Consider the following 22,687-nt stretch of genomic DNA (forward strand, 5'->3'; position numbering starts at 1 on the left):
CGCAGACAAACATGTTGCACCTACCTTACAATTTATTTTGCAGTGGAATACAGATACAAGGATAAATGAGAGGAACGAGGGAGGGTATGAAATCAAACAAAATGCAATTACTCTATAACGAGCAATCAAAGAGTACGTACCCATTACGTCACATTACTGAGAGAATATACCAGAACAATGTATGAAATTTTGTCCGAGGAGAACTAAAAAACGTTTATCGCCACCGTCAAAACTTGTACACGTTCTTCGTTCATCAGAAACCATTTTCTCAACACGATTTTGACCCTAGTAAATCGCCATGTATAGGCACATGTGTAACAGAGGTTAAAGTAAACCTGCGCAATCAGTGCAGCTTACAAGAGAGCGATTTTCTCCGAAGGTAACAGGACAGTGCATTTGATGTACACTATCAAAATGTGCTTTTTAAACTTATACCATGCATTCGACAGGGAATAATATGTATTGTCACTAAAATCATCATTACTTACATTTGACAGGAAGACACTTTTCCATTTTTGTGCTGATGTACTCATGTATTGCAGGGACACATGTGGACAGGACTATTCCGACCGCATCACGGATGGTGTCACTCCCATCAACAGGTACCCGTGGTTGGCACTGCTCTCATACTCGCTAGGTAAGTTCTAAGTCTTGCTCTACTACGACTCATATTCATTGCTGCTGACAGTCCCTATCGTGTTCCTACTTAATATAAGCAATGTGAACGATTTCTTATCTTCTGGAAACATAATTTAGCTCGATGACATACATAGATAAAATTCTCTCACTCCTTCTTCTTTTTCTTGTGGTTTTGACCTACATCGGCACAGTGTCGGCATACTTATTGACAGATATGGCATGGTTAGTTTAAGCGGCTCCTGGATGCCCTTCCTACTGCTGCCACATTACCCTTGAGATGCAATATGTGAGTATTGGGGCAAGGGGTATTCTGGGACACTCTGCATTGTTGCCAGATGTATCCAAAATGGCGGCGATGACATCATCCAAGATGGCGTCGTGTAGCCTTGGCAACAGTGCATGATGACGGCGTCATTCAAGAAACGGAATTTGGCGGGAAGTTTGAATGTTGGTGGGAAAGTGCTGCGACTGCCTCCCCCAGAAAAATGGCGGTAAGTTCAAATTCCAATGGGATAATGCATCACACCATGGTTATCTCTACTAAGCAAAGAAAATCGTGAAAGGATAGCTCACTTGGCCTACCTCCACTGACCTGTCAGCTGAGTGCCACTTCCTCCTATGAACTGGCACAGTTCGAATTTTGGTGGGAAAATAGGCCAATTGGGGTTTTGCTGCTAATCGAAGAAAATGGCATGAAATTGAGGACATTTGTACTAACCTCAGTCGCCCGACCGCCACCTCCTCCTAAGGATTTTTGGAAAAAAAGATCTTGGAGATAAGTCTTAATTTAAACAATTTCACTCAGGAGTGTTTGCTATGAAGTCCAGAGCGCAACTAACTTAGTGCACATCACCACCATCAGAGAGCGTTCTCATCTGTGACATAATCCAAGATTTCAGCAAAGAGCGTATTTACCACATGGTGCAGACTCCAACTGACTTAGTACACAGTGCCACCATCAGAGGGTGCTACCATGACATCATGTGATGATGCAATTACTGTTATCCAAGAAGGCATCAAACAGTGTGTTCACAACAAGGTCTGGACTGAGTACACAGCACCACCAGCAGAGTGCACTGTCCTCCATTTTGTGACATAATCCGAGATGGTTGGGGGTAAATGTCAGGAAAACGACTCTTCCTGTGCTGGATGTAAGTTTTTATTTTGCAGGCAGTGTCTCCACCATGAGATCTAGACTCCAACTGGCCTAGTACACAATACTGCCACCAGAGGGTGCTGTCGTCCGTTTCCTGACGTAATCCAAGATGGTGGGAGGAAATGGCGGGAAAACGACTCTAGACACAAGTCTTCATTTTGCAGATTGTCTGTCCACCATGAGATCTAGATTCCAACTGACCTAGTACACAGAACTTCCACCAGATGGTGCTGTCATCCCTCCTGTGATGTAATCCAAGATGGTAGTCTGTAGGGGAAAAAGGGCGCCAAAATGACTCAGCCTGCGCTGGGCTGCTGTATTGCTGAAGGAAGGACTGCACACTATTTATTCTGGAACATTTTATTTAGGGATGGAGTATGTTTATCACACTGATACAAAACACTAGGCCTCAAGGGCTTGGGGCCATGTCACACAGCCCACGCACCTGTAAACTAAATAACGCTCTCAATAAACCCAAACAACTCCTAAATTAACCAAATAATTTCAGTACACACTGGTAAACTCATCCTAAATAATGCATCACAGTGACATGTAAACATGCTCAGTACTCATAAACTGTCCAAATTAAGTATAACACAGCCTACAGACCTGTTCGCAAAATAATGCAATCAACACACGCAAGCACCCTCCGCCACCCCCCATCCCCCCGCGAAGTGATGCAGCCGTCAGCTGTCAAACTACACACAGGTGCCCTCAGGCATCAGGTGGCGACAGCCCTTTCATACTTGACACCAGAGTAACTCCTATTGCAATATGTGTTCACCTAGATGCTGATGATGACGTGATCAGACGGGAGTGAAGACTTATTTACAGAGCACAGATACTCCAAGCTGGGCTGTGTGCGCATCTGGTCGACACAGCCAACGTGAATGGGCGGGCGTGCAGATGCTCCAGGGGACATGCTCAGCTGCGAGTCGCTGCCGGACGCAGGGGATAGTTGTCTCTATTTGCGAGTATACAGTCACGGTTATACCAACGTCATAGAACTCCAAGGCGCATTCACATCCATCTCATATTCGAGACACCTCAAGGCAGCACTTGTCTTTACCGCTGATGATAGAATAGCACAGGCTGCTTTCCCCCTAGTGTTTGTAACGGACCATGCGTGACATGTTCAGCCGTGCGTACCTGCCCCAGGTGTGCATATACACAGACATACAGAAAACAGAGCAAACGCTCGCTGAATGTGGACGTGGCTGGATACAGTTGAGTACGGTGCTATATTATGCCTCCTGATCAGTTCATTTGGGCTAGGTGTTGGCAGCTGTTCAACTTTTACAGACAGTTTTAGAACACGGAACGAGACGTTATTTTGCGATCGCATGGATAGATCTGACCTAAAATGGATGGAACTGCGAAAAATGGCGAGGGAATAGAGGATAGATTGACAGAGTATACGCCGAAATGCTGTGAAATTGAGGAAATACTAGAGTCTCTTCTGGTTCGAGCCAAACAATTTATGCATGTGTAACAGAACGTAAGATCGTGTATGTCAGTAATTTTCGTGTATGTCAGTAATTTCTTTACGTGTAATGTTTTATGTAAATATAACCTTTGACTGCGAGTTTAACGACTAAGAGACAGTTATCTTTGGACATGCGGAAAGGAGGTCGATCTTTGGGAGAGGTGGTTAAAGGACTTTAGAGAGAAAGCGTGAGGTGGGAATACAGATGTGGTGTAAAACAATGTCTTATTGCATATTATTGTAGAAGTGTTAAATGTGAATAAATGAATTAAATAGTGATTTGCAAAACTAATGTAACGTTTGCTCTCTAAAAATCAAAATACCACATCGCCTTACAAACCAGTTAGTCTCATCCAAACACAAAGAAAACCGCGGGAACATCGCAGTGGAATCACCTCTAGACTTCACGAAGACAACAACGCAGCCATCGATATGAGTTAAGTACCAAACTGTTCGTACTCGTTAACGACCTCGGACTATAAATTTGAATCTTCTGTAGTACCTGAAGTCACCATGTGGACAAAGGAGTAGGACAACTTATACACAGTGGAAATCATAGGAAGAGGTCTGTTAAACTTGGGGGCTCGTCCGGGATATTACAGTTAAATGCGATGGGACTAATTGCGCTTCGTTTGCGGAACATTACAAACTTTATAATTCGTAAAACGTGAATAACATTGTACACGTTTCCTGGACCAGAAAAAGTAGTGTGAGAACCAACAAAGTGCTGGCTTATCGGAGAGGTGGACCTGTGATCGACGTCGTGGTGTGAAAAGATAAGTACAATTCTGCTTTGTTTTAAACTTTTCGTCAAAACTGTATCCAAACACGCGGTGTCATCATGACGCTATCAGAAGAAATTAAAAAGGAAGTTGGAGAAATGTTAGACTCGAACGTGTGTGGTGTAAGTGACGATCCAGATGACTCACAAACCGAAAGAAAACCGGATCAACAGTACTGGGTAAGTTTACTCTTTGCCAGAATGGGACAAATGCAGTCCGAATTAACAAGGGCAATGAACTCAAATAGTGAATTCCTAGAATCGAAAATAAATGCATCCAGTGAATCGCTGGAAGCAAAAATGAAAAGCAACGGGGATGTACTGAAAGAAGAGATCTCAAATTTAAAACTTCAATTAGGAGAAAGTTTGAAGGGCGTGAACTCCAAAATTGAAGCTATAGAGAATAAGTTTGTGACCTTAGAAAATAAGTTAGCCACAGTTAGCTCAAGTCAAGGGAAAGAGATTGAAAGGTTAACTGCAGCTCAAAGAACTGTGGAGGAGAGGGTAGACAAATTAAGTCTAGATACAGAATCAAAAGTTAACTCCTTAGATGCTGAATTAAATAAGATACAAGAGTCTGTAACATGTAATTTAAGTGTAATAGACAAGAGATTCACTGAAATGCAAGATAATTTTGTGTCTAGAAATTTATGTATGAATGGTGGAAGTGTGTGGAGTAATTCACCTGTAAAAAGTTTTCCTTGTGATAATTTACACCCTGTAGATTTTTTACAACACTGCTCTGACAACCTTGTTACTGGCATGTCTGATAATCTAAAGATTAAATTTGTTAAAAAATTTCTTGAGGGAGAAGCTTTGTCTTGGGCAAACCAACATTTTGATGAGTGGAAAACGTTTGATGATTTTAAGAAGAGTTTCTTAAATAAGTTTTGGTCTGAGACTGAACAGGGTAGAATAAAAAGTGAATTTTTAAATGGGCCTAGCTTCAGGGGCAGAAACCACTCAATGAAAGACTTTTGCAGGGATCAACTTAGGAAATTGGTGCATCTAGATAAACCCTTCGACGAAATGACGCAAATTGATGCCCTTAAAAGGAGGTTACCTGAAAGAATACAGTGGGAATTAGTGCATGGACCTGACGACTATTTAGACCAGTTTCTAAAATATATAGACAAATTAGACAGGGCAATGGAGAGAAATGTGCAACAGTTTAGTAACGGAAACCATTACAGTGGGAGGTGGAATTCTGATTACCGTGGAGAGAACCCTAGAAGGGACGATAGAGATTTTCGGAATGAACACCAATATGATAGAACAAGAGAGTACAATGCTAATTGGAGAGGGAGTAACTGGGAAAGCAATGGTGTAACTAGGAACAACAGATGGGAAGGTAACAACAGAATGAATACAAATTGGAGGAGTGACAATAGAGGTAGACATCCGGAAAACTCCGGACCGCCTCAATGAAGGTCCACAGCTTTGGGGCGAACCGATTTAAACATAATAGGACCACTAACTTTCACACAAAACCCAATACTGTAAATAACTGTACCATTAACAAACAGGTTAAAAACCAGGAATACCAAGTGAATTATATAAATTTTGATAAAAAATTTTGGGATGCTATGTGGCACAGTAGACCACCACAAAATAAACAATGGAGAGACCAAAGTTCTGACTCAATTCTGGATGAGGAGATGTTAAATGATTTTTACAGGTGGGCAAAAAGGGGAGAGCAAGCTAATAATGAAGAGAGTAACAAATGTTTTAGTTCAGAATTGGGGGGGTTGTTCACACAAGAAGGTAATAGTGAATCAGCTGATGATAAACCTAAGCAACAGGAAAAAGAATCAACCATAGAAAGTGAAAAACAGAGAGAAATAGATGAAACTGGCAGTAAAGTATACCATAGTAGTGATGATGTTAGTATTTTTGATGTGAAAAGTATGGTAAGCAAACCAGTAAGTGAGTACAATGTTTTTATTGAAATAAATAATGAAGTGTTGGAACTTGATGATAGTTGTGGTGACGAAGTACAGGAATATGATAAGAATAATGAAGTGACAGCTGAAAATCAATTGCTACATGCCTTTCCTGATGAGCTCATGGTTAATCAAAGTGGTGATAACAAAAGTGAAAATATTGTGAAAGAATTAGATTTGCGTGATATTATTGAAAATAAAGGAAGCCAATTCTTAGAAATCCTGTGGAACCAGTATAATGAGAGTTGTAGTAGCAAAGTGTTTTGGTATCGTCTAAGTATAATTAGTAGAGTTTTATGCCCACGCTGGTGGGAGGGTAAAAGAAAGAGTCTGAGCGAAAGGTACATAAACAGTAAGGAGATATTTTGTGTGCAGCCAAAGTGTAAACTTGACACTAGTAACTTAGAATCTGAAAATCAGGTAAACCTGATGAAGACTGAAAGGGAGGAAGGAGATGGAAATTATAAAGAAATTGAAAAAGATTTATTATATGAAGTCCCCGAGGGGAAGGCAGATGAAAAGGAATTAGGCTGTCCATACATTAAAATAAGAGTAAATCAGTGGGAAGGGCACTGTCTTATTGATACAGGAAGCCCCATATGCGCAATTTCAGAAAAATGTAGAGATAAAATTAGAGATGGTAAGAACTTTGTAGAAATGCCGGTTGTAGGGGTAAAAATCAGAGGTGCCACTGGTAGGCAAAGTAAGGTAGTTAAGAGTCAAGTATTGTTAACGTTTCAAATTGAAAATGTGGAGTTTGAGCAGGGTTGCCTTGTGGTCCCAAGGTTAGAAGAAAATATCATTTTTGGCATGGATTGGGTCTTAAAAGTGGGTGTAAGCTTCTCTTGGGAAGATAAGACTGTTATAATTTCTGAACCTGAGAAAAATAGTATTCTGAAAACAGAAATGTACATCCTTAACTGTAGTAATTCTTGCAACCATATCAAAGCTGTTGTAAGCAAGGTAGATAATCAAGCCATAAGTGATAACACATCCTTTGATCTTATAAATGAACAAAATTTCGAAGAATTAGTCGAAGTAAAATTGAAGGAAGCTGTAAATCTAAGTGAAAGTCAGAAAAATCAGTTAAGAGAAGTGTTATGGGAATTTCAGGATACATTCAGTGAGAGACCAGGGAAGGTAAAAGACTATCAGTGCAGACTTCAACTCAGAGATCATCATCCTTTCTTCCTAAAACCATATGGCATTCCATTCTCCAGGAAAAAAGATGTAGAAAGGGAAATCCAAAAAATGGAAACTTGGGGGATTATAGAAAGGAGTAGAAGTGCTTACAACAACCCATTAGTAGTTGTGTCTAAGAGAAATGGTGGGGTTAGACTTGTACTTGACTCTAGGCACCTTAATAAGTTTTTGATTAGAGAAAATGACCATCCTGACAATATGGATGAACTCCTGCACAAATTTGATAATGTAAAATTTATGAGTAGCCTAGACTTGACATCTGGTTTTCACCAAATACCACTTGAACTTGATTCTAGGAAGTATACTGCCTTTTTGTATGGTGGCAAAAGTTACCAATATTGTGTTGTCCCTTTTGGATTGAATGTATCGGTGGCTGAATTTATCAGAGCACTGGATTTTGTATTAGGTGGTGAATTGTCTTCAAAATTAATAGTATATGTAGATGACATTCTTGTAACTGGAAAAACCTGGGAAGATCATCTAAACCTTCTGAGACAAGTCTGTTCAAAATTGAGGGAAGGGAGAATGACCGTAAAATTGGAAAAATGTTGTTTTGGAGTTAATGAACTGAAACTTTTGGGGCATAATATTTCAGAAAAGGGAATCTTACCTGGTAAGGATAAACTTGAGGCCATTGTAAACTTCCCTACTCCCAAGAACAAAAAACAACTCAAGTCCTTTTTTGGTCTCACTGGATTCTATAGAAAATTTCTTAGTACCCAAGCTTTAAATGCAAACTGCTTATGTAACTTAATAAAAAAGAATACTGTTTGGGATTGGACACAAGAATGTCAGGATGGGTTCGTGGAAATAAAACAACAACTGTCCCAAAGTCAAATGTTGTATAGACCTGTTATGTCAATACCATTCTGTATAATGACAGATAGTAGTGAGACAGGTTTAGGGGCACACTTGTTTCAAAACATAGAAGTAGAAGGAAAATTAGAACACCATTCTATTGCTTTTGCTAGCCGGGTTTTACAAAAGTATGAAAAATCATATACAGTCACAGAGAAGGAACTACTTGCCATCCACTGGGCATTTAATAAGTTTAAAAGTTATCTTTTAGGGCACAAGGTAATTGTTTTCTCTGACCATAAAGCTCTATCGTACATTCAGGAGTGCAGACTCTATCATGACCGTATAACAAGGTGGGTTTTATTCCTTCAACAGTTTGACTACGAGATCAAATTTATTCTGGGTAAACATAATGTCATTGCAGATGCCCTTTCCAGACTACCAGTAGGTGCAGATGTTGAAAATACTTATGGAAAAGAGGAGAAAGAGTTCAAACTTATGTACTTAAAGGGTGTAAAAGATGAAGCTGAAATACTGAAAATCTGTAATGATATTCGTAGAAACCAAAACCATGATGAAAATTGGAAGTTGGTTAAAAGTTATATAGGGAAAAAGGGAGGAGAAAAGGTAGATCAGTATTATAAAGTACAAAAAGGGATTTTGTTTAGGAGACCTAGACCTGACTTAGACAATTGGAAACTATGTTGGCCTGAGCAATGTATTGACACGTTAATCAGTTACATACACGAAAGCTTCGGACACTGCGGGGCAACAAAATGTATACAGAAGATACAGGAAAATGTATACTTCTATAATATCAGTAGGAGAGTGAAGAAAAAACTTGAAACCTGTGATCGTTGTCAGAGAGTAAAAGTGAGCAACCAAACATCTAAAGGATTGATGCAAAACATTTTACCAAATAAAAACCTTGAATTAACAGCTATTGATCTATATGGACCACTACCAAGGTCAAGGGGAGGGTATAGTTACATCTTCGTTATAGTTGACGTTTTCTCTAAATTTATAAAATTGTATACATTAAAGAGAGCAACCAGTAAACAAATTATCATCAAGCTGACGAATCATTATTTCACAAATGTTGGTATTCCCCAGGCCATCATGTCTGATAATGGGTCACAGTTTACATCTAAATTATGGAAAATTTTTATTGAAGATACAGGAATAAAACATATCTTGATTTCGGTTTGTCACCCATCAAGTAACCCAGCAGAAAGGTACATGAGGGAAATTGGAAGGCTCTGCAGAACATACTGTAGTAAAAATCATGTTAATTGGATTGAAAATGTTACTGCCTTTGAGGATATAATGAACAGCCTACAGCATTCATCCACTGGTTTTTCACCTTACGAAGTAATGTTTAATAGACGACCTGCAAATTTGATTTCTGAGAATGTTGATTTCCCACCTTGTCAAACTATGACACCCCAGGAAAGAGAGACAGCTGTTAGGAACACTATGAAAAGACAAGGAGAGGTAAGAAAACGGAGACATGATGCAAGAAGTAAAGGAGTACAGTTCAGGACAGGAGATCTGGTTTTAGTAAAAACACAGGAAAAATCTAGATTGATGAGTTCTGAAATAAAGAAATTTTTTGACATCTATATAGGCCCCTTTGAAATCAAGGAAAACCCACACCCTAACGCCTATAGGCTAATCTACCCAAAATCCAAGAAGTTATTTGGACTGCGCAATGTTACAGAGTTAAAACTCTACAAACATGACCCATAAAAGAGTCTTTAATAAGTAAAATGCTGCTCGGAAAGAACTAGTTGACTGGCCCAACTACATCACTTTATTGTTTTATCATTCAAGGAAAACTTCATGTCAAAGTGTGGGACTATGTCAGCTAAAAGTATGAAGTAGATTTTGTGTTAATGTGAATTATGTCTGTACTAATTTCTCTTTGTTCTCTAGTATACCCATTCATTAAATTTGGTACGAGATCAGTGTGTGTGGCTACGAACCAGTCTACAGTGTCATAGTAATGTCTCTTAACAGAAACCAAAGTTAATGATGTGGACACTTTTAAAGTAATAAGATATGAATAGTGATTGTGTGTAAGAAGACAAAACCTTGTCATTTGTAAGCTATGTCAGATGGAACGTTATTTAATGGATAAAGCAAACTGGAGGTACTTGTCAGATTATGAGAGTGTACTTTGAAAGACCAGGTATGTTATAGTGTGTTAAAAATATAGTGGGTAGTCATGAAATTTAATCATGCAAATTAAGAATGTATTGAGGTTTAGAGCATTATGGAAACAGATGTTGGTGTATTACTTTTGAAACACTTGTGATGGATTGAAGGTTATGTGACACTAATTTTGAAGTTTATGTTGTGGGAGAATATTTTGTAATAGTTTTGATAATTTAATGTTAAAGTGAATGAAGAGCTGTTAGGAATTTATCCCATACCCTGTTACACAAATTGGAATAATTTCTATTCATGGCAATATACTATTTGAGCACAGGAGAGTAAATAAAAATGAAATGCTGCTTAATAATGATGTAAAGTTAAGGTATAAATACTAACAATCTTACACAATTTAAGTGTAGAGTTTGTCATAATTTGACCTATAAAGCTGAAATAGATGTACAATGTGAGGATACTGCAATTATAGTCGCAATCATATGGAACGTCTCAGCTATCTCATTATAAAGGAAACATTAAATCATAAATATGTAAACCAAACTGACTCTGAAAATACAGTGCTGATCGCACATAATTGAATTTGCACTGGATTCACCATGTGATTCCATTCATCTTGTATACATGAATTTTCCCTAAGAGACAACCATTTAACATTGTGTATAAGTATTACAATATTTTGAATTATGTCTATTTTATGTATGTGGTTAAAAGAACCTGTGTATTTTAGAATAATGATTTCTTTAGATTTAATGGTTGTTTTGGGCACAATCCATGCCATAAGGTATTTTATTGAAGCACTTATATTAAAAGATTGTGAGAGATGCCTGCATTCCACAGTTCACTTAATATATTCTAAAGAAACCACTGACAATCAGAAGAATGAGGTTAACTAAGATGCATTAAGTCAGTATTGAAGTAAACTTGAGTTTATGCATATACTATATAATTAGGTACCCATCTTAACACGGCTGTTCAGCTACCATGATCAATTAAATATAAGGTGCCATATTTTATTGCTAGTTATAAGCTCATTACACTTATTGCTCAATACAGCCAATGTAACTTTCAAATTGTATATCATGGAAAGTGTATATATATATAACTAAGATCACTTGGGAACCAATTTTATTACTAACTTTCGGAACTGGAAATTTTATTATGATGTGTGTATTAGACATATTTTATTCCATAGTGACACACAATCCCATGCATGCCATGCACGGACTTGTGTGTGTGTGTGGGGGGGGGGTATTGTAACAGAACGTAAGATCGTGTATGTCAGTAATTTTCGTGTATGTCAGTAATTTCTTTACGTGTAATGTTTTATGTAAATATAGCCTTTGACTGCGAGTTTAACGACTAAGAGACAGTTATCTTTGGACATGCGGAAAGGAGGTCGATCTTTGGGAGAGGTGGTTAAAGGACTTTGGAGAGAAAGCGTGAGGTGGGAATACAGATGTGGTGTAAAACAATGTCTTATTGCATATTATTGTAGAAGTGTTAAATGTGAATAAATGAATTAAATAGTGATTTGCAAAACTAATGTAACGTTTGCTCTCTAAAAATCAAAATACCACATCACCCTACAAACCAGTTAGTCTCATCCAAACACAAAGAAAACCGCGGGAACATCGCAGTGGAATCACCTCTAGACTTCACGAAGACAACAACGCAGCCATCGATATGAGTTAAGTACCAAACTGTTTGTACCTGTTAACGACCTCGGACCATAAATTTGAATCTCCTGTAGTACCTGAAGTCACCATGTGGACAAAGGAGTAGGACAGCTTATATACAGTGGAAATCATAGGAAGAGGTCTGTTAAACTGCCAAACAATTTATGCATGGGAACAAGTATGCGGCAACAGGAGGGATCCGGGAAAAGGTCAACATCGAAACGAAGGGAATCAGGGGGGTAGTCAATTGTTTTTCCGATGAGGCAGTATTATGGTGTATGTCTGTTGAGGTACCAGTGATACACGTGAGTATTTGAAGCTTTTCAGGAGGACAGAGAACCATTCACCTCTAAACTTACTTGCATCTCCGTTAAAGGTTAACATGGAGTGGACGGGGTGATCGATTGAGATAGAGCTGTAATGAGGTATGATTTAATGGTTGACTGAATGATTCTAAAGAAGGAGAAGTTGGTGAAGGTCAATTTTTTTCCAGTGTTCTGTCCATGTGCATCTGTCATGTGACATGGCCTGCACTCTACTCATATACAGCCCCTTGTTCTGTATGCGGTTTAAAGCACTGTCTACTTTCGATTGTTAATGGTTAACCTGTCGGTCATCAGAGGACTTCCATCTCATGTGTGATGAAATTTGACACATTCCTCTAAACAACTTTGATTTATGTGATGTATTCCAGTTCTGAAGTGCCATGGGCACCTGTCGGACGTAGATGCCCAAGTGCTGAGAGGAGTATATATACGAAACTGTCCGTCTCCACGGTATATGTACAAATGATGTAAAAGGGATGATTTTGTATGGTGGAGGATCTGAATTGTATGTTTATTACATCGACAAGGTAGACGGTGATATATTGATGGATTTGAGATCGGTTTCACACTCTAATATTCAAGCTCCTGTCCTTGGTGGGAGAGCAGTGTAAATGAGTAAGAGTCTTCCCGTATTTGACGATATCCATGACACTTTGCGAGGTTTAGTTGTTGGTGCAATATTGTTCAGTGCAAAATAGTTTATTGCTGCTGAAAGTCTCATCTGTAGAAAGAAAGAAAAGGCTGACGGTGCTTCCCTAGGACTGGGGAGCATCATGACATATAGCTGGTGTGTGTGTATGCATACCACAATTTTTTGGGTGCTGTACAGATACAAAAGGTAACTGCACTGTTTGTGTAAAATGTGTATATATTGTATTCTAAAGTTACTGTGGCTTACATTGTGTAAAATGTGTATATATTGCATTGTAAAGTTACTACAGTTTGTTATGGCATTACTAGAAAGGATGACTGTGTGTCCTATCATGAGGGATGAATAGATTCAGCACATTGATAACTGTGAGGTTATGAAAGAGAATTTCAAGTGGAAAATTATATGCGCTATAGGTACTGAGATTCGTTCCAGAAGCCCAGTTGTCAATAGGAGACATTACCTGTACATTCATCAGTGTCACACTGTAGCAGCAATAGTAATATTTAATTGTAGTTACACAGGTAAATATCTTCCTGGCTTCCAATATTCTTGTACGTCTTGTATGTATTTGATGATCTGTAGACAAGTTCGCGGGTTTAACTGTTGATGCAATTTAGCGACCTCTGCAAAATAATTTTATTTCTGAAGAAAAGGTGGATTGTGCTTCGATACCGGCGGCATCAGTAATTCAGTGCGTAAATTCGATAAGAGCCAATCATAAAGTTCGATTCATCCACATCCTTTGCTCTGGGATATAGGAGCCTCTACATAGTGGTGAGATCATTTGTGTATGTTGAGAGCAGGAAGGCAATCATGTTAGGTCATCGAGAAAGCCTGTATTCGGGGTTATTTTAGTAAACAGGTTCTGTTAGGGTAAGAATTTTCGTGCATACAAGCTGAGACTTCAAGAAAGCGAGTGTTAACTATTTCTGGGACACTATACAATTCCTGCGAGGTCGACTTGGCAGCTATTTTTTACAAAGCCATGTAACATAAGAACAACATTGAGAACATTTTAGATGGCGAGTTGCCACGCAGACGTTTCGCGGCAAGGTGAGGTGTGAACCATGCTGGGGCAGGTATGCATGGCCGAACACATAACACTTGGTCCGCCACAAATACTAGGGGGAAGGCAGCCTGTGCTAGTCTGTCATCAGCAGTAAAGACAAGTGCTGTCTTCAGGTGTCTTGAGTATGAAGTGTACGTGTATGCACCTTGCAGTTCTGTGACATCGGTATAACCGTGGTTGTATACTCGGAAATAGAGACAAATTTCCCCTGCATCTGGCAGCGGATCGCATCTGAGCATGTCCCCTGGAGCATCTGCGCGCCCACCCTATATGTCGGCTGCGTGGACCAGATGTGCATGTGACCCAGCTTGTAGGGTCTATGCTCTGTAAATAAGTCTTCACTCCCGCCCGATCGCGTCATCATCAGCACCTAGGTGAGGTCTAGTGGTTTGAAACAGTGTGATAAATATTTCCTGGCAGATTAAAACTGCGTGCCAGACCAAGACTCGAACTCGGGACCTTTGCCTTTCGCGGGCAAGTGCTCTACCAACTGAGCTTCCCAAGTACGACTCACGCCCCGTCCTCACAGCTTTACTTCTGCCAGGAAGTTTCATATCAGCGCACACTCCGCTGCAGAGTAAAAATCTCATTCTGGAAACATCCCACAGGCTGTGGCTAAGCCATGTCTCCGCATTATCCTTTCTTTCAGGAGTGCTAGTTCTGCAAGCTTCGCAGGAGAGCTTCTGTAAAGTTTGGAAGGTAGGAGACGAGGTACTGGCAGAAGTAAAGCTGTGAGGATGGGGCGTGAGTCGTGATTGGGTAGCTCAGTTGGTAGAGCACTTGCCCGCGAAAGGCAAAGGTCCTGAGTTCGAGTCTCAGTCCGGCACACAGTTTTAATCTGCCAGGAAGTTTCATATCAGCGCACACTCCGCTGCAGAGTGAAAATCTCATTCTGGAGTGTGATAAATGTACTCCATCCCTAAATAAAATGTTCCAGAATAAATAGTGTGCAGTCCTTCCTTACACTAAACAGCAGCTCAGCGCAGGCTGAGTCATTTTGGCTCCATTTTCCCCCTACAGACCACCATCTTGGATTACATCACAGGAGGGCTGACAGCACCAACTGGTGGAACTACTGTGTACTAATTCAGTTGGAGTCTACACCTTGTGGTGGACAGACTGTCTGCAAAATTAAGACTTGTGTCCAGAGTCATTTTCCCGCCATTTTCTCTCACCATCTTGGATTACATCAGGAAACGGACAACAGCACCCTCTGGTGACAGTATTGTGTACTAGGCCAGTTTGAGTCTAGATCTCATGGTGGAGACACTGCCTGCAAAATAAAAACATATGTCCAGCACAAGAAGAGTCGTTTTCCTGGTATTTACCCACACCATCCTGGATTACGATATGAAATGGAGGACAGTGCACTCTGCTGGTGGTACTGTGTACTCAGTCCAGACTTTGTTGTGAACACACTATTTGACGCCATCTTGGATAACGGTAATTGCGTCATCACCTGATGTAACGGTAGCACCCTCTGGTGGTGGCTCTGTGTACTAAGTAAGTTGGATTCCACACGTCATGGTGAACACTCTGTTTGCTGCCATCTTGGATTACATTACAGATGAGAACGCCCTCTGGTGTTGGTGATGTGTACTAAGTGAGTTGGGCTCTGGACCTCATGGAGAACACACCTGCATGAAATTGTTTAAATAAAGACTTATCTCCAAATCCTTTTTTCCCACAAATACTTAGGAGGAGGTGGTGATCGAGCAACTGAGGTTAGTAAAAATGTCCTCTCCTTCACGCCATTTTCTTAGAGTAGCGGCGAAACCACAAGTTGCGTATCTTCCTACCAAAATTCAAGTTTAGCGCCAGTTCATAGCAGGAAGTGGCGGGCGGGTGACATACGTTAGTGGAGGCAGGCCGAGTGAGCTACCTTCCCACGATTTTCTTTGCTTAGTAGAGATAACTGTGGTGTGATGCATTATCCCATTGGAATTTGAACTTAGCGCCAATTTTCTGGGGGAGGGGGTCATGGCACTTTCCCTCAAAAATTCAAACTTCCAGCCAAACTCCGCCATCTTGAATGATGTCATGGCCACCATCTTGGATATTGTCATGTGCTGTTGCCAAGACTACATGACGCCATCTTGGATGATGTCATCGCCGTCATCTTGGATACATCTGCCAACAATGCAGAGTGTCCCAGAATCCCCCTTTCTCCACTACTTATTTGCACCCCAAGTATCTACATGTCGTATTTATTATTCATGTGAAAGTGAGCAAAAGCTTAAGAAATGTCCGTGATTTGTGTAACTTAGGCGTAACTTGGGTACCACCCTGGAATTCATCTAGTGGGATGTGAGAATCTACCAAAAATTCCTAGCCAGACAGGTGACCACACTGACCCTCGTCGGTAATCCTCTGGGTGTATTCGATCTGGGGCTGGCATGCCTCCCCTGCCAGCAAATCTTAAGCTTCATACGATTTCCTCTATTTTCGTCATCAGGAACTTACTGATGCTGGTAGCGGATGTAAATTTCTTTGCCTTTTCATAAGGTTATCACGACGTATTCAGCCAACTGATACACATTAAATAAAAGAACATCGTTTAAAATAGACAACTCCTACTATAATCACTGAGGAAGTGGTCAGTAGCTTCATTTATCATTCAGTCTTAACGTGACAAGGAAATGTGAGTGTCCCAACGCTATCCTACTTTAAACCTGCGGATAGTAGAAGGCAACTATAGGAAGTTGTCTCCAATAGGACACAACATTTTTTTTAAAACCTACAACGGTTGCTCGGTTATAAACAAAACATACAAATAAAACCTTAGCAAAAGTATTCCAGTCAAGAAATTTAGTTTTATTTGGTGAGTACGAATTTCGGTTTAAAATCCCAACAGCTCACTGATTCATGGCAATAGTTACACATTTATACTACGTTTGTCGTAAAAGATTAATGCATGACTACTTCACCAGTTATTGTGCTTCCTATCTTCAGTCAAGACCAATGTAAGTTAATAACTTTCAGCTTAGGAATTTCATAATAAAGAACTGCTTTTACATCTTTGGGATGTGGCAGAACGAAACCAGAATGCACAGGAAGTTCTCGGAAGCAACGATTCGGTCTATCATCTCAATTCACAAATAATAATTTTCCTGGAATAAGAAGACTGCCGCAGCAGTGGAATCTCTCCCGTCACTGAACATGTGAACAAAGCTTCTGTTGATTTTGATATTCACGTCACTGATGTTACTTTGGCTGCTGTCACTCTCATAGTCATTGCGTTGTCTCCATTTTCCCTCTCACTAACATAGTGAACTACGGTAGTACTCTTCACATTTTCTATTGCACGACAAAAAGATAATTAGTGTTTGGCGTTGAGTCAACAACGACGTAAGTAGACACAAACACAAGCGCTGATTAAGATGGGACGTGCTAGGAAATATCCTGCGCACGTTTCAAAGGAACAATCCCAGCATTTGCTAAATCTGGATGGCTGGACGGGTATTTCAACCAGCGTCCTTCTGAATGTGAGTCCAGGGGGCTGACCTATGAGCAACTCCAGTCGTTTTATTTCAGTACAGCTTGGTCAGATGAAGTACATTGGTTTTATATACTTCGTGTTTGCTATGATTTCTGGTTGTATGACGTTATGGGCAGCTATTTGTCGAAGAAGCTCACATTTATCCTGTAGCCTGATAACCGTAAGTCGAGATTTTGGCCGGTACTCATGGCCTTCATCTACCACTTAATAATGGCTGTATAGTTGAATACGACCAGTAGTTTACCAATAAAAGTAGTTCAATCTCAGCCAGAGCAGTGTTACTGCTTCATAAACATACTTTTTTAGTGATACGCTTTTCACATTATTCAGTGTAATGATTTTAATGAGAGAGAGTGTGAGATACGATCTTGATCCGATATTGCTACTACGTTCTCCCAGATGGGATTAGTTGAGCTTACAGAAATCATGAGTAATTATGTGCACCTCTAACTGCCTTTCCCAAGCAGAGTATTTGTGTTCTCGATAGTACTAGCTGTAACCGAGCAAGTAATGAAACAACGCAACAGTAAAGAAAGAAATGTTATCAGTCTGTAGGATGGTTTCAGAACCACAGTGTTTTACTAGGAACAGTCCTATTGGAGGCAGTATCCTGTGGCACGCGGGGTAGCCTCGAGGTCTCAGGCGTCTTGCCACGGTTCGCGCGGCTCCTCCCCTTCGGAGGTTCGAATCGTCCTTCGGGCATGGGTGTGCGTGTTGTCCTTAGCGTAAGATAGTTTAAGTTAAATTAAGTAGCGGTTAAGTCTAGGGACTGATGACCTCAGCAGTCCCGTAGGAACTTACCACCACCACCGCAGTATCCTGTTGATTTCCTCCAGAGCTTCGAACAGACTTGACCGACCAGTTACAGAGGAACGTAAATTCAACATTGACTCCTAGAAACGCTGAAACTCGGCATTATTTCACATTAACAATCATAGCTTGAGGCTAAAGGAAGGATAAGTGACAGATAAAACTCTCAGAACTGATTAAAGATCTAATTAGAGACTTTTGGATTCGTAATTATGAACTGGGCACTGAGCCACTTAGTACTTAGCACTAAAGCTAGAAGGTAAGTTTTGGTGTATAGCCATAATGAAGAATGTCAGACTTTCTGCTATACATTAATGTATATTAATTAGAGAGTCAAGTCTCTCTAAGATATCGTTAATGGTTGCGTCATAAACAGTAAACTGCCATGTCATGATTTCAATCTCCTAATAAAATAATTTCTAAAAGTTGTGCTGGTTTAGTGTTGTCACTGGCTGTGAGGCTGAGCATTTTCAGACGACGGCCCCCCCGTGTTGCTGTGCGACGGCGCGCTCGTCACCAGGCGCTACGTGCTGACCGTGGCGCAGTGCGTCATCCACAAGAACCTCAACCGCTACAAGCTGTGAGTACTCCTCACTATTCTCATTCCCAGCCGTGTGGCGTCATTGGGAGTCCGTAAGCTTACCAAAGAGAGATAAACATTTGAACTCTTGGTGGGGTTGCTACATTAGATGTGACAATGCCGTTGACTACGTGTCGTACGAAAGTTCTTTTTAAGGCGGGGCATCTGCTGAATGCCATGAGGATTCTCTGACTGCTTGAAACGCTGTATGCTCTTTTAATGCTAGGGCTGGACATGACGGTTATGCAATGAAGCGATTTCCATGTGAAGCTGCTGGAAATTTATCATTCCTATGTGAAAATCAAATCCATCAACAATCACTAACCAGTCGGGTGTAGGGTCACCGACTAGTTAGTTGAGGTGCAGGTAGCCGCCATACTTCCTCAAAGGGGCGATGAATGCCCCTTCGGATTAATAAAACCGGCAAACTGCGGGGACGGATTTCTGACAGGAAATGGAGGAAAAAAGGTCAGATGAACATGTGTCCAGAAATGCATCGTTGCCGTGGTAGATGACGCTGACGAATTAAAGTTCAACTGACCACGTGCCACGTGTTCGTCGTGTGTTGTAGGCTGTGTGATTGATTCAGCATGGAATGGTCTGGTATTCATGTCGGGAACAAGCCGAGATGGTGAAGCAAATGGAAATGGAAGAGAGGTAGTACAGCTATACCAGAACGAGTACCCTCACAGACACCAACTGCATCACACATCATTTCAAGTCCTTTTTGGACTTTCAGAGAGATGAACGTGCAGGGATCGGCGAATTGTACGTACACGACATTTGGAGGACAGGGCTGTACAGTATATTGAGACGAACTGTAGTACAAGCTCCAGACAAGTGTTCAGCCAATATGGTGTAAGCCAGAGTACGATTATGTGTGTCCTCCATCAAAACCCCTACTATTGCATTCCATGGAGGCCAATTTGAACATCTGTTCTGACATGGATGCGATGAAGCTCTGTATTGCATTCTGGGACGATTCGTTGTCATTGCACTCACGTCGTCCATTTCTGTTTGTACTTTCCTTTTTCCTCCATTTACAGTGAGAAATCCGTCCGTGCAATTTGTCGGTTTATTAATGTTCACCCTGTATAGTCTCCTACATGCCGTTAGAGAGGGTAAAACTGTATATGCAAAAATTTTGCAGTGGTAGCCCTTTATTCTCGATTTTTCCAATGCTTTGTCTTGTGCATCAAGTTGCAAGCGCCTATGGTGATAAAGACACTTGATTCGATGCTTTCATAAATGGCTGGTCAATTGGAAACGTTTTAAATGCCAATTAGCGGTAAGATACACTCGTAATCAGGCTGGGTGTACCTTCTGTAAGATGACTAAATGTACAATTCTTAATAGAGTTGTGCGTCAAGCCTACTAAATATTTGTAACGTCAAAGATCTCTTAAAATATATCTTCTATGAGAGGTTATTCTCGGATTTTCAGAGTCGCTGTGATCTACTGGTGATTGCTCTTGGAGCCTCCATCACAGCCTGTCTGGCCAGTCCAAGTGTAATTCTGAGCTGTTTTAGTCTACAGTGAGACAGTGTTGTGGCGCGCCTGGGCGTCTGACTAGTAACAGCGTGCAAATCATTTAAGCCTCCCGTCGGAGGTTCGAGTCCTCCCTCAGGCACTGGTGTGTGTGTTGTCCTTAGCGTAAGTTTAAGTTAGATCAAGTAGTGTGTAAGCCCAGGGACCGAGGACCTCAGCAGTGTGGTCCCATAGGAACTTACCACAAATTTCCAAATTTTTCAGCCATGGCATCGTGCAGGCGCAAGATGCGTGTTATATGGTCCAAAAAACACAGCTGGAAACAGCTACTTAGGAAACGTGTATACTAATATCATAATGCATTGTAAACTTATTTGCTGTTATTTAAGTTCTCTGAACTAGATCCTTAAGAGCATCTTCTGTCTTTTACAAAGAACTTGCTGATATATTAATCTGAAACTTGAGTGTATTTTATACCCAAATTAGTAAGTACATCATTCGAAAAAAAAAAAAAACTTTATGAACCAGCAGTGACACAGGTAGCTATACAGATATTCTTGAAACAGCTTCATCAGAATACCCCAAGATCTTGTTCAGTGATACCACCCTCTTAGCTAAGTGGCCAGTGGATTTGACTGCCATACAATCGGCGAGAGCTCGATTCCAAGCCAGGTAGGAGATTTTCTGCGCTAGTGGACTAGATATTGCTTTGTTCGCCTCATCATTTCGTCATCATCGACACACAAGTTGCCCATTGTGGTGCCAACTGAGGAGATTTGTAACTTAGCTGCTGAACTTCCCCAGGTGAGGACTCCCGGCTAACAATGCGGACAATTGTTTCATTTCACTAACAGGTTGACATGTAAATAAGACCAAAGCTTAAGAAATTCTTTTCCAATGCGAGACACACTTTAAGGAATTCTGAAATTTTTGTGTTCCAACCCTTTAGACACACATTACTAGTAGCTTGTAGTTTGTGTCGTTTTGTAAAGAGATGTCAAATGTTCACATGTGTGTGAATTCCTAAGGGACCAAACTGCTGAGGTCATCAGTCCCTAGACTTACACACTACGTAACCCTCCGTTACTCGCGCGAAAATTCGTGACATCATAACTTGCGCGGATGACTGGTGTCACCCACAAAGCAAGCGGTCTATTTGTGCACTTTGAACGGTCTTTATGACTGGTTTTATAATTTTTTATTAAATCTAAATATAATACATTTAATATTTGTACAGAGTATGATATATTCTAACGTTTGAAACAGTTTGACCATTCGAAGAACAATATCTTCAGCTGAATTACTGGTATTACATGGTCCCTCTTGTTGCTTACCGACGTACGGTTCTAAATTCAAAGTGTAAGCTGTTTTACATCAACCAATTCAAACACTTTTAACTCATACTTTGCTGGTTTGCTAGGAATATATTGCCTTGCCTGAACAGACAGTTTCCTCTAAATGCCAAAAGCTTTTCGTCAACAGTAAGACATTCACTAGGTGAAAAATATTTTTGGCAATTGTTCGTGAATAGTTCAAGTACTTATCTGATAGCAGCCAACGTGTCAATCTCTCTGTGAACACCTCTACCACGAATATTATTGCCGGCCGCGGTGGTCTCGCGGTTCTAGGCGCGCAGTCCGGAACCGTGCGACTGCTACGGTCGCAGGTTCGAATCCTGCCTCGGCCATGGATGTGTGTGATGTCCTTAGGTTAGTTAGGTTTAAGTAGTTCTAGGTTCTAGGGGACTGATGACCACAGCTGTTAAGTCCATAGCGCTCAGAGCCATTTGAACCAATATTATCAAACCTCAGACATCTCAACAGAAACCTGAATCGGTTTTCCCTTGCGCCTAAATAACACGATTCAAGTCAGTTTCCCTTTGAGTTATCCCACAATTTCGATATACTCTTCCTAGAAAATCTCAAAGATCCACATCGATATAACAAACCAATGAAAGCTCTGATCTCTATCGCATCTGTTTCTTTAGCGTCCCTTTCCCCAGAGAATTTACCACGAACTTAATTATTGTATATATTAGTGCATATTGCCGATAATGCTTATTATGTTTTCATCCCAGAACAAATTCAGAATTTCTATTTCTATCTTTTTTATAGGAGTTTGATGTTTTGGTCCAGGCAAATGCCTGGATCTGCTTCTGACACTGGTAGGATATTTATTTTTCCTCCGTTTAGTTATTCCAACTTTTCCTAAACAAATGCATCCTCTTGAGCTACTTCTTCCTGTGATTCATATTCATCATTTTCTGACACTTCTTGTTCTGTTCCTGAATCATGACCGTTTTCATGAACATAATCCTCAGTCTCTGAGTCAGCGCTATCACTATGAGCATCTTCATCACTCAGCTCATTGAACCATTCCACCCATGCATTACGATCTCTACTAAACTCT

General features: G+C 40.5%; 1 protein-coding gene across 1 annotated transcript in view; it reads left to right on the forward strand.

Annotated features, from left to right (window-relative positions):
• Window positions 1–5,648: 5,648 nt before the first annotated feature.
• LOC124728347 (CLIP domain-containing serine protease HP8-like) overlaps window positions 5,649–22,687 on the forward strand; it is a 33,532-nt gene continuing 16,493 nt past the window's right edge. The window contains exons 1-2 of the mRNA XM_047248487.1: window positions 5,649–6,249; window positions 18,685–18,790. Of these exons, the coding sequence (XP_047104443.1) occupies window positions 5,649–6,249; window positions 18,685–18,790 (707 nt within the window). The remainder of the gene's footprint in view (window positions 6,250–18,684; window positions 18,791–22,687) is intronic.

This window comes from Schistocerca piceifrons, chromosome 1, assembly GCF_021461385.2.
Source record: "Schistocerca piceifrons isolate TAMUIC-IGC-003096 chromosome 1, iqSchPice1.1, whole genome shotgun sequence".
NCBI classification, from domain to species: domain Eukaryota; kingdom Metazoa; phylum Arthropoda; class Insecta; order Orthoptera; family Acrididae; genus Schistocerca; species Schistocerca piceifrons.